The following is a 13,186-nucleotide window of genomic DNA, read 5'->3' on the forward strand; positions in this document are numbered from 1 at the left end:
GCTGATTACACCATTCTTAACTCAAAGTACCAAAAAATTAGCAACCACATTACAATAATAAGAAAAATTGAGTAAAATACAAATGAAAAATCAATTAAATCAATATAAAATGTTTACAATTTATTACATATAATACATCAATGATTGCAAAAATTACAGTGCCATACAAAAAGGATTAAAAATGTGTCCGTTCAAGTTTATCACGATAGGATTAAAAATTTCAAATCATTTGCAGAACAACAAGAATACAAAATTGTCATTTAATGAACAATAAAATACAAATTGTCGACGCAGCGTTTCGGTTTGTTTATTAACACCTTCATCAAGACAGTGTTCTTATTAGTTAAAAAGAGGGGAAACGAGGGACAAGCGGAGCAGGGAGGCCGACAAGATTTACAAAGAGCTGGTCAATATCATAAAAAGACCCAACAGAAGTGAAGACAAAAGACGTTGCTGGAATTATTGAAAAGATCCAGTTCTCTTCCCCTTAGGGAAACTTTAGGACTTCTCTCTTATTGATTCACATATCACTCCTTTCCTAAATCATAACTGCAAGACCTCCCTTCTTTTTGATAATTGATTACACCATTCTACATTGCTTGTCTCCATCTCATTCTTGCAAGTTTTTTCATCCATGCCTTTTCTCTTTATCACGGTTTTTTATTATTTCTCTTCCTCCTTGCTCCCTTTTCTACCATCTGCTTTCTTGGTCTTTGTCTGGTGATGAAAAATAAATCTCTGTTCCCAAAAGTGAGTTCTGGTGCATTCCAAACTGCAGGCACAAATCAAGTATTGTATGCATGAGATGACATTAATTGCATGTTGGAAAAATTCGGCAATTTGTTTTAGTGAAGAGAACAGGCAAGTTTAGCGATGAAACCTGATCCTAATCTCCCCATGCACATTTTATGTTCTGCGACAATAGTGTAACCTGGGAAGATGAATACCATAGGGTTTTAGCAGTGTTTTGAAATTGGCAGGTTTTGTACTAAAGAGGAGAGTGAAGCACTGTGTATGCCAGTAGCTGCAATGGGTCTGCCTGGTTCCTATAACCTTATGAAAGTATTTAACCTAGAGTTGAGTTGCATGTGTTGCTCTTGGGTTAGGAATTGAATTGTTAGACTTTTTAAAATTTCTCAAGACTATAATCTACTTCCACTTTCCAAGTCCAGCTACCCCTCTGATCACTCATTGACTGTATTGTTGCATCTGACTGTGCATCGCTCTACTCAGTTTTGGGTAAGGCCACGCTGTATAATTACACTACATACATACAATTGATATGTTTGCGTGATCGCCTCCATTGGTACTTTCTTAAAAGGTCCACAGCTGCTTTTAGTTGTGTGTAGATGTCTACAAACTCCTGTAGTGCATGTGGTGGAATTACCATCCTTTGATTACCAAGAATGAGATATTGACCTCGTTTGAAAGGAGCATATCCTCACCATTTTGGATTTGAGTGCATACCACCAAGATGGTTTGCAACTGTACTTGTGACCCTTAATGACTTTTATTACACCTGACTGTATTTAACACATTTAGTATGTGTCCTGTGACATAGTGACTGGTTGCTCTAACTCACCATGTATATACTGTTAATAGAGGTGCCTTGCATAATGTTTTCACAATTATATGATTTTGTATGAAACCACCAAGGATGAGCATGTTAAAACCTTGTCTGGCGGTGTTGCAGGTTCTGCAATTGTGTGGGTTAACAAAATGCTAAATTACCCATGACGCTTTGGTAATTTCTTACGTTTTTGCATTTATCAGTGTTGCTCTGAATCCAAATCTGATGAAGAAAACTAAGCACTTCACCGGCCAAGATAATAATTAGGCTTTATGTAGGCTTCATACTTTATCACTTCAGTGCTGGCAGTAAGGGTGCCTGATTGGCTGTTCTGGAGGTTGATGCACTATATGCCGCCTTGCTGGCACAATGTCAAGATTGGAACATTTACTTCATGTTCATTCTGAATTTTTGGATTTCTAGGTGTGCCAAACATTGCTTATGACTTGTAGGACTTCGGCCTTTTGACTGCTTGCCACAATAGCGGGAGTGGCTTATTTTATAAAAGAAAATGTTACTGACATATTGGCAAGATCTAACAAATGTAAGCTCAAAAGCTATTTAAATTGATATATATATATAAGTGGTGGTTTTGTATATTATGTATTCTGATTCCTGTGGAATTATACTACTTATTTGTATACTCGAACAGTCGTGTTGGCCATACCCAGTGTACTTCCTTGCACTACTCCTCATCACATATACCCTCACACCCTCCTAAAGCAACACACCCACCTCCTTCTCATTGACCCACCTTCTCCTGGCACTGTAGTGCGTCAACGCCTGAAGTTGCATATCATGCCAGGAGCATTGTCCAGAAACCTGCTAGGGTGTCATCTGCCAACTTGGAGACGTGCAAAAATTAAATTCCACCTAAACCTTGCCGAAAAGATTTGTTCTTATTCTAAAAGGGCAATTGTTCAATGTTAATCTAAAAGCTCTAAAATATGCGAGATATGAAGGTTATTATTTGAATTCATTGGTGAAGTGGAAATGTCTTTATTGGTGCATACAATTTAACGAAAGTCGGACTTAATAATTTTTAACTGACTTCCTTTAGGTGCTATTTAATCTCATTTTCCTGTTTCCATTGATCTTTTATTTAAATTTATTTTTATTGATATGTTCCATGTCATGGTTGCACTTTCTGTAGTTCTGGATTATGTTTTATTTCGTTTTCAGTGGCGTTTATATTTCTCTCCCTGTGCTGGCTGCCTGCAGAGATCATGTTCTGGAAGTTTGACCTTCACACAAGTTCCCACGTGGACACCCTGCTGGAGCGGGAGGATGTTACCCTGTTTGAGCTACTTGATGAGGAGGATGTGCTGCAGGAGTGCAAAGTGGTAAACCGCAAGCTGGTGGACTTTCTCATCCGGCCGCAGAACATGGAGGCATTGGTCACCTGCATCACTCAAGAGCCGCCTGCTGACATGGATGAGAGAGTTCGCTTCAAGTAAGGACAGTAAACAAGTGTATCTTGTTGCGTTGCTGCAGACCATTCATAGTTGTGAAGTACTCAGATCTGCATCTGCTTCTTGGCAGCACTCTGGGTGCAAGGTTGAAAAGGGTATTGGTTGTAGATTGTCCTATGTTTGAAGAATATGAGGTTTGGAGATGTACTCGAAGTCTTTTGTGATCACATCGTTGTGTATAGACATGAACGTGTTGCAGAGTGTGAGAATAGATACTTGTGAGGATGCTAACCAGCTTTAGGAGAGTTATGCGTCCAGTGTACTATATGAAGTCACCCAAAATAGTTAAAAGCTCAACATATGGAATCCTACTAAGCAACTGACCAATACTATATGAAATGGGGGAACTTCTGGTATCCATTGTAGACTAGGATCATTTGGTGGCAAAGCAACCCTGGCACTGTTTGAAGCATATAGTCCTGCAGGGTGACTGTGTGGTGCAGACTGAAGTTCAGGTCTCTCTCTGTCTACCTCTGCATATACCTTATTCTCCATACGCTAGAGACGGCCTCCTGCCAACTTAAAAACCTGTGCAGTTTTGTGAAACACGGGGTGAAATTAGAAGAAACTTGGATTACTTTTTGACAGTAACCAGCAGCGCCGACATAATAATTGATATTGTAACATTTGTGGGCGCGCTACAGACACACTTCGTCACACTACTGCAAGCAGTAAATGTAGTAAGCATTGCCTTTTGAGCTAGGAATTTGTTTGGGTGCTCCTTGGGTAAAGGTTTTAATCAAACTTGTATATTTACATATGAACATTTTATTCAGCATGAATCATGTGTTGACCGCCTGCTGCCCTACTATAACATTTTAATTTGATGCACAAAGTAAGGTAACTTTCATCTGCTTGAATAATCACGTTGCGACCTGGTTCCATAGGAAGCATTTTATCTGCGGGAGCATAATCTCACTCCATACTTGTAACTAGGTTGTAACCGTTGTCCCACACCCGTGTTGCTCAAAGATAACTTTGAAATATGCGAAATCCAGGAAAGCCATGAATATAAAACCCTGAGTGCAGGTTAAATCCGCAGCCTGCACGATGTGGCGGCTGTTTGTGAACAAGTAGCTTGTCAGCGGTTTCCTGACATTAAACTTCTTCACTGTTGTCTCAGATCTGCATACGAGCTTTCAGCACATAGTTTTAGGCTTGCCCTTTAAAAAGCTGCACTTCAAATGACGGCTTTTCCTTTTCTCCAAGACCTACTTGATCGCGAACATTTCTTTACGGTCTCTATGGTAAGAAGTAGTGTCCATTTTTCCTTAATCCTAGTTTCACATAAACATTACTTCTAAATCCATCCGTGTTTTGCATGCCATTTTATTCGTTGGTTAATTCCTGTTGCAGCAGCAAAGAGTTGATTGTGTTAATAAGGCAACGTTAGTAACTGCAACGTTCGAGGCATGTGGGCTGCTGAATTCATATCTGTGCATAGATCGCCGCCTAGTGTTGGGTCCGGATGATTGCACATTGCTGTCCTGGAAGAGTGTTCGAAGTATCACGAGATAGGTGGCTCCTCCCCTGGACTACAGTGCGCATGGGTATCCTCTCCATCCCCAGATTGTTTTTTTCCGCCATTTGGTTCGGATGTATATTTGCTAACTCAAGTTCGGAATCGATAGAAAACTTTCTTTTGGCCAAAAGGCCAGTAGGTATCGTCGGTATTGTCTTTGCGATCGGTGCCGAGTACTCGTTCCAGCTGTATTCTCGAGCCGGGCGTCAAGGAATAGCCGCGTGGCTATTCAGCTCCAAGGGCCCGGTCGCGCCAGAGGCCTTCTCGACGATCGAAATGGAACGGAGCCCATTCAAAAGATGTCCCGTTTGCAACTCCAAGTGTCCTCACATCGATGTCGACCCGGTGTGCAACAAGTGCCTGTCTCCGGATCACGATGAAGCCAACTGTATGGCTTGTTCTCGATTCCGGTCCAAGAAAACTATTCGCCTTCGACGCGCGGTGCGGAAGGAAGCCCAGCAGACAGCGCCTGACCCGGTGAACATCTTCGATGCTGAAGACGATGACGGCGTCGAACAGGAAGTTCAAGAGATCCAGTCGGATCCTGCGTCGGAAGTTGACTCCAGTTATGACGCAGAAGATGAGGAGATGGTTGAAATTAACGAAGTCGTCGACGAGGTAGGAGACGACGATGAGGCCTTTGGGGCCGTGGACAATAGCTCAAGCGAGGAGCTCGGCCCGCCTGCTGGTTTGGGGGCCGACACTAAAACACTTGATAAGGCTCAGGTCGAGGGATCGCCACAAGGCCTTACCCAAGATCATATAAGTAGTTCTACAGCCTCGCTTCAAGGCCCGGCTACGGACAATTCTAAAGAGCCATCGGTTGATCGATCTAAATCGAAACCAACAACATCGGTGACAACAAAACCGAAAGCACCGGAAACCAAATCGAAACCAAAAGTGCAAGTTACTTTGATCGAATCAAAGGCTTCTGGACCGTCTGCTTCGACGCAACCAAAGAGTGCTATCGACCCGGAGAGGTCGCTAAAGAGTGTCGAGCTGAAATCCGGGGCACCGAAGAAAAAGGTCATGGACGTCGACCCAAAGATGTCGGAGCCGAAGACCATTGACACAAATAAAGGACTCTGAGCGCAAGACGCTACCGATCCTAAGCGTCGACTCGACAAAGCGAAAGCTAGCAAGGACATTGAGCACAACACACACCGTGGCTCTAAAAATCCTGTCGAGTCGACACAACCATCCTCCGCTTTTTCAAAGCAGGTGTCGGACTCGCTGCAGCGCATAAAGGAAATGGCTATAGCTGTCGGACCGAAGGCCACTCCACCCCGAAAAACAGTCAGCAAGACTCCGAAGGCGTCGGCACCGATAAAGTTTGTACTGCTGCCACCGGTACCTCCTAAGGCGTTCGCCCCACACACGGGCTTCGAACCGGCCAAGAAGGTGTCCATGGGGAAAAGGACAACAACTACTGAAGAGGCCACAAAGCATCGACAGCCTCTCCAGGAGGACCAACCAAGACACTTCATCGACGCTGAAACTGGTAGACTTTCCATTCACAAGAGAAAGATCGTCCCAGAACAGCCAATGGAGTCGTATAAGATTCCATTAAAGAAAAAGAGGGATTCAGCAACGTCACCTCTTCTGTCTGAACCTCTGCAACCATATGGACGAGAGCCTGTTTTTTCTTCACCCACACATTCCGATGCGGATGTAGAAGATGCTTACAATGAGGAATACAATTATCCTATAGACACTGATCCAGAAGACCACGCTGATCCTGGACAGACGCTGTTGACCCAGGGGAGCCACGAACTGCCCCTGACAGCAATGTCTATGCTGTTAAGACATCACCAAATGAAGACACGGCTGCGTTCAACGCACTTATTGAACGGGCAGCAAAAAATCACGATGTCCAACTCCATACTGACCCTATTGAAGAGGATTTTTTATTTGACACCTTCTCAACCTCTGAGAGAACTGTCCAGATTCTACCCATGCTAAAAGGTGTCCTGAAACATGCTGGAGACATCTTTAAGGAGACCACGAAGGCCAGAGTGGTGAACCCCAGGATTGAAAAGAAATACAAACCAGCACCTGGGGACCCTACATATATCAAGGGACAGTTGCTATTGGACTCGCTAGTTGTTCCCAATGCTCGTAAGAGAGCGAACTCGCAAACCACCGGTGATGCTCCTCCCCCTGACAAGGAATCCAAAGTGCTAGAAGCCTCAGGGAAAAGGGTGGCGGCTCAAGCGGCCACTGTCTGGCGAATATCCAACACACAGGCACTCTTGGCCAGATACGACAGGGCTCATTCTGAAACACTTGAAACCCTGTTACAACACTTGCCAGATGAGTACAAAGAGGCAGCAGAAATGCTGATTCAGGAGGGAAAACTTATTTCCAATGCGTCTATTAAATGTGCGCTAGACGCAGCGGACACTGCGGCCAGGGTGATTAATACAAGCGTTATGTTACGTAGACACGCCTGGCTGAGAATCTCCGGCTTCAAGCCTGAAATACAAACCACCATACTCAATTAACCAGTTAACCCTGATCACTTATTTGGCCCAGAAGTCGACACCACCTTGGAAAAGATCAAAAAGGACACAGAGACTGCAAAGTCTATGGGAGCTCTTCAGTCCCAGCAGTTCAGGGGTGGTTCTTTTCGTCGCTCCAACAATAGAGGAGCTTCCAGAGGCCAAGTGTCCCAGCAGGCACAATATAGTAAGGGAGGCACGCAGACCACCTACAACAAGACCAATAGGGGTGGCTATCGTGGAAACCGCACCAAGGGCAGAGGTCGTGGAAACAACAACTCCCGATACTCCGCCACCAACAAACAGTGACGTCTTGTCACTGCCCCCCGACCATATAACACCGGTCGGGGGGAGACTACAACAGTTCCTGCCAGTCTGGAAATCCATCACCACAGACAGGTGGGTGAGACAGCTTATCCAGCACGGTTATTGTCTGGAGTTAACATCCACTCCACCCAACATACCCCCAAGGCACCGTCTATGTCCGCAGAGCATATACAGTTATTGCAGCAGGAGGTAGTCAGCATGCTGCAAAAAGGAGCCATAGAGCTCGTGCCTGTGGAACAAAGAGGTACAGGGGTGTACTCGCTGTACTTCTTGATCCCAAAAAAGAACGGGTCCCTAAGACCCATACTGGACCTAAGGCCCCTAAACGAGTACATCCTGTCAGAACACTTTCAAATGCTCACATTACACCAGGTTCTACCGTTGCTCAGTCAGGGAGATTTCCTCGCAACACTAGATCTAAAGGATGCATATTTCCATATACCGGTACACCTGTCACACAGAAAATATCTCAGATTTACCATTCAGAATCAACATTATCAGTTCAAAGTTCTCCCCTTCGGAGTAACAACAGCACCCAGGGTGTTTACCAAGTGCCTAGCGACAGTGGCTGCACACCTGCGGAGGCAAAATATTCACGTCTACTCTTATCTGGACGACTGGCTTGTCCAAGCAAAGTCGGTCCAGCAATGTGCCACCCACATGTCCCACACCATTCACCTACTTCACAGCCTGGGATTTTCCTTTTTTTTTTTATATATATATATATATATATAATTATTTTCCATGCTGCACATACTTTATACATTATACATTTTTCAGCATTAATACTTCATGCTTCATAACTAAATAAACTATTTTACAAGATATACAAGCTTTTCATTACACATTTCCACAGACAGTGTTTGTACTTTTTTACTTAACCACAATTAAACCTTAAGCCCTTCTAGGGTCTATCTGCGACCAATTCCTTCCTTCCAAGTACTTATTGGTTGCCAAATTCTTAGGCCTAATGTCCTTCCCCTTTTCCCTTTTCATGCATAAATATTCTTCTCCATATTATATGCATTCAAGAGATTAGCCAGCCAGGTTTGCAATGCGGTGGATTTTTGTCAAGCCAAGCCCTTGCTAAGGTCAATCTGTATACTGACATTGCCACAAACAGAAATTCCTGTTGTGTATCAGCCCCTTCCAAACCCAGACCTAAAGTTATTCTAGCTGGGCTAAGATTAATTTGAATCCCCAGGGATCTATCTAGAAAACCCTCGATATCCCTTATTAGCGTATGTAGTTGAGGGCATGTAGCAAACATGTGAATACTATCTGCTTCACGAGCGTTGCATCGGGGACAATTTATACCCATAATCACTCCCCATTTGGCTATCTTGGCAGGGGTATGATATAATGAATACAGAGTTTTCTAGTGTTGTGACTGCATGGAGGATGAGCACAGTATAGTACGGCCCAGGTCCAATGATTTCTTAAACCACCCTGCTTCCACGCTAAGTTTTTCAGCCCATTTATTGCCCACCTTTCCTAAGTCATCATTTTTCCCTTTAACCAAACAGGCATAGAAAGACCTAATGGTACGATCCCCCAAAAATCTGATTTTTTTCCAGTATCTCATTCCTACCTACTCCCACTAACCCCCCTGCTTTATCATTAAAAAAACTCCTGACCTGGAGATACTTGAAAAAACCTCTATTATTAATACCATATTTAGTTCTTAAATCTGCAAACTGTACCATCCCCTCTGTATCAAATAAGTCCCCGATCTGGATAATCCCTCTGTTTGCCCATTCTAGCATTGCTTCATCTGCAAAGATTGCTTGAGGAAACGACCTGTTTCTATAGAGTCTAGTGTATCTATTATACTTCCCAATTTTACTTCTTTTCAAAAAGGCAATCCATATCTTAACAGCCGTGAATACTGTCTTGAACCTTGTTCTTTTAAAATAGCCATAATCAATACAGTTTAAAAAGCAGTTTCCCGCATCTGTCCCTAAGACCGCAGCATATACTTTTGTAGACAGGTTATTAACTCTTTGATCCAGATCATTTCCTCCTATTAACCCTTGCATGTACTGTAGGGCAGCTGCCATATAGTATAACCTGAAGTCCGGTGCTCCCCACTCCCCCTTTCTTTTGGGAGCGTCATATATTTATATTTATTTATTTATTGTGACTTATATAGCGCACTATAACTCAGGGGTCTCTAAGCGCTTTGTTAGGATCAGCTAGACAATACAAGATGCATCAGATTACAATTGGCGGCCACCCCACGCTTGCTGGAAAAGCACAGTTTTTAGTTTCTTGCGAAAGGGCATCAGTTTCTTTTCATTGCGGAGTTCAGGCGGTAGTTTATTCCACATAGCTGGCAAAGTATGTGAGAAAGCACGCCCACCCACAGTGGTCAGTCTACAGCGTGGCTGAACCAGATAGATGGAATCAGCAGATCTAAGCACCCTCCCTGGTTTATAAAGGGACAGGCGAGATTTCAAATAGGTGGGTGCCCTGCCATGAAGCGCTTTGTGTACAATACAGAACCCTTTGAACATTAGCCTCTGCCTAACTGGCAACCAGTGGAGTTCCCGCAGGAGGGGGGATGCCTGGGTACTCCTCGATTTCTTAAAAATGAGCCTAGCAGCATCATTCATGACCGTCTGCATTCTGTTTAGAAGGCCCTGTGGAAGTCCTATATACAATGAATTGCCATAGTCCAGCCTGGCTAAAATCATTGCAGAGACCGCACTCCTTAGAGTGGAAAAAGAGAGCAGCGGGGAAACTTTCCTGAGTTGGCGAAGGAGGCCGACACAGCAGCCCACCACAGCTGTGACTTGCTTTTTCATGGACAGCTTACTGTCCACCTGGATGCCCAGGCTCTTAACCACCTCCGCCGGTTCCGGAGGCGTGCCCAACTCCCCAGGCCAGAAACGATCACACCAAGGGTTACCAGCGATGGTAATCGGCAACACCTCGGTTTTGTCCGGGTTGATTTTTAAGGAGTTGCCGGACATCGTTAGCTGTGCTTCTCAGAATGTTTTGCAGTCTGGTAAAGGCATTCTGGCTATCCTCCAGCTGGATGATAATCTGGGTGTCGTCAGCGTAGTTATATACCTGGCAGTCCATTTGATTAAGCATTCGAATCAAAGGCTGTAGGTACATGTTAAACAATAGGGGTGACAGAGCAGACCCTTGTGGAACTCCGCAAGTGATCGAGATTGCGGTAGAAAGCATGTCACCTAATTGCACTTTCTGCGTCCTCCCTTGAAGGAAGGATGTGAACCATGCCAGTGCTGTGCCCTGAATGCCGAAGTCCCTCATCCGCGACAGTAGTTGTTCATGACACACAGTATCAAATGCCGCGGAGAGGTCCAGCAGCACCAGGGCCCCCGGAATTTTCTTGTCTGCTCTGTTCCTAAGCTCATCTACGATTGATAACATAACCAGCTCCGTGCTATGATTCGCACGGAAGCCTGCTTGATTCGGCTCTAACAGCGTGTTACTTTCCAGATGTTCTGAAAGAGTGGTGAGGACATGCTGCTCCAGAACCTTCGCCAAGAATGGTAGCTGGGAAATTGGTCTGAAGTTTTTCAGACATTTTGCGTCTGCCCCCGGTTTTTTTAGCAAGGGAATCAGACTGGCTTCCTTGAAGGCGGAAGGCACTTGACCAGTATGTAGAGAGAGGTTCAGGAGGCTCAGCACATCTTCCTCTATGCCCGGGAGTGCAAGTTTAAACACTTCAGGTGGGCATGGCTCCGACCTTGAGCCAGACTTGACCCGTCCCATGAGGGAAACTAAACTATCCTTTGTAATCAAGGGTAGATTAGAGAGCAGGATTGTGACTGGCATTATAGCTGGAATGTCTACCGGTGGACAGTCAATTTGCGAGGTTGCCGTAATTTCAGAGACCAAATCAATGATTTTGTTGGTGAAGAAATCCTGGAACTTCTGACAATCCTCCTGACTAAAGTCCGGAGACTGTTCCTTGTTCTTCCTGAGCTCCGTAAGGACTCGGAAGACTTCTTTCTGAGGGTTCGTAGCCGTAGAAATCCTCTCCTCGTAGAACTCGGACTTCCTGGCTATAATCGCTTGCTTATAACCAGCGAGAGCCCGTATATAGTTGCTCCGAGAGTCAGGACTGTAGTTTTTACGCCAAGTTCTTTCCAGTTTGCGTAACCCACGTTTCTGTGCTCTAAGTGAATCGTTGTACCACGGGGCCCCTCGTTTCCTATCCGTACGGTTCACCCTACAGATTGGTGCTACTTTGTCTGAGGCATTCTGGAGTTTATCCATGAGTGCCCCACAGAGGGCCTCTGGGTTAAGGGGGCAATTATTAGCAAGGGGGTAGGTGCGAAGTAGATTTATCATTTTATCCCCATCAATCTTGTTCCACTTCCTGACTGCCTTCCACCCTCCTTTAGTTGTTGTTCTCTGTCTGTCCACCAATAACTTGCCTCTCACCAAGTGGTGGTCGGACCATGCGCAAGGCTGGGCCGCAGCCATATCCTGAACATGAACTGTCGTCCACACCAAGTCTAGGGTGTGACCCTTAGCATGTGTTGGGCCCCTTACTTGTTGGGCCAGATCTAATGAGGTTAACGCCTCATATATGCCCTACGCGTCTTTCCATGGGCCCAAATGAATCTGTTGCATAATGTCTCTAGTGTATTAAACCAACTATTCTCAAAGAATAAAGGAATCGATCTAAAAAAATAAAGAAATTTTGGGAGAATCAGCATCTTAATAACCATAGTGCAGCCCATCAGTGATAAGTTAAGTTGTTCATCCTTGTTAGATCTATTTTTACTCTTGTTATCAGAGGAGTCATGTTAATCTCTACCACCGTATCCAGGTTTGCTGATATAGCCACCCCCAAGTACATGGCTGAGCCAACTACCCTAGCGTCATTACACCCTGAAAATCTATTTTCAATAATCTGTGTCTTGGGTTTGTTCAATTTGTATCCAGAGAATTGACCGAAGGGTTCCGCCTCTGCCTCAATCTCCCTAATGGCAGTGGAGGGGTTGGGTGTCAAAATAGCGACGTCATCCGCATATGCAAGAGTTTTTATTGCACAGCCGTTTGCATTCATCGGAGCAATCTGTGGTTTCTGTTCCAGCCTGCGCAGATAGGGATCCAGGTATAACGCAAACAGGGGGGATGATGGACAACCCTGTCTAGTCCCTCTACATATCTTGACTGCTGCCGAGTATCCCCTATTGACCCTAATCTTAGCAATTGGATTGATATACAAGGTCTGTATGGCCTTGATGAAGCCGTCCCCAATTCCATTCCACCTCATGGCTGACCATAGGTATCCCCAGGAGACCCTATCAAATGCTTTCTCTCCATCTAGAAACAGCGCTGCCATGGGGTCTCCTAGGGCACCTGCTGCATCAAACATGGTAATGACCTGCCTAACGTGCTATGTGGTTCCTTTACCTGGGATGAACCCATGCTGAGAGGGACTGACTAAACCCTCAACCACCCCTGCTAATCTTTTAGCTAATATCTTTGAGTAAACCTTGACGTCAGCATTCAACAGCATAATTGGGCGGTACGAACCTGGTTCGGTTATTGGTTTACCTTTTTTTGGTATTACGATTAAGTTGGCTGCACCCCAGGACTCTGGGACGGATTCACCCTTTTGTGCGAGTACCATGATGTTAAACATGTCCCCTATGGTCACTGTTTGAAATGTTTTAAAAAATTCCACCGGGATCTGGTCCGGCCCTGCTGCCTTCCCTGAGGGTAAACTGCCAGGAGCAGTAACTAGTTCCTCTACCCGGAGTCCAGCATCTAGCTCCTCCTTTTCAATTGCGGAGAGTACCGA

General features: G+C 44.8%; 1 protein-coding gene across 4 annotated transcripts in view; it reads left to right on the top strand.

Moving 5' to 3' along the window:
- PPP6R1 (protein phosphatase 6 regulatory subunit 1) overlaps nt 1-13,186 on the top strand; it is a 1,178,344-nt gene that overhangs the window by 116,713 nt on the left and 1,048,445 nt on the right. For all 4 annotated transcript variants that reach the window (XM_086930305.1, XM_086930304.1, XM_086930307.1 and 1 more), the window contains exon 2: nt 2,792-3,023. In XM_086930305.1, coding sequence (XP_086786431.1) covers nt 2,797-3,023 — 227 coding nt within the window. In that variant the 5' untranslated portion in view covers nt 2,792-2,796. The remainder of the gene's footprint in view (nt 1-2,791; nt 3,024-13,186) is intronic.

Source organism: Lissotriton vulgaris, chromosome 7 (assembly GCF_964263255.1).
Source record: "Lissotriton vulgaris chromosome 7, aLisVul1.2, whole genome shotgun sequence".
Lineage (NCBI taxonomy): Eukaryota > Metazoa > Chordata > Amphibia > Caudata > Salamandridae > Lissotriton > Lissotriton vulgaris.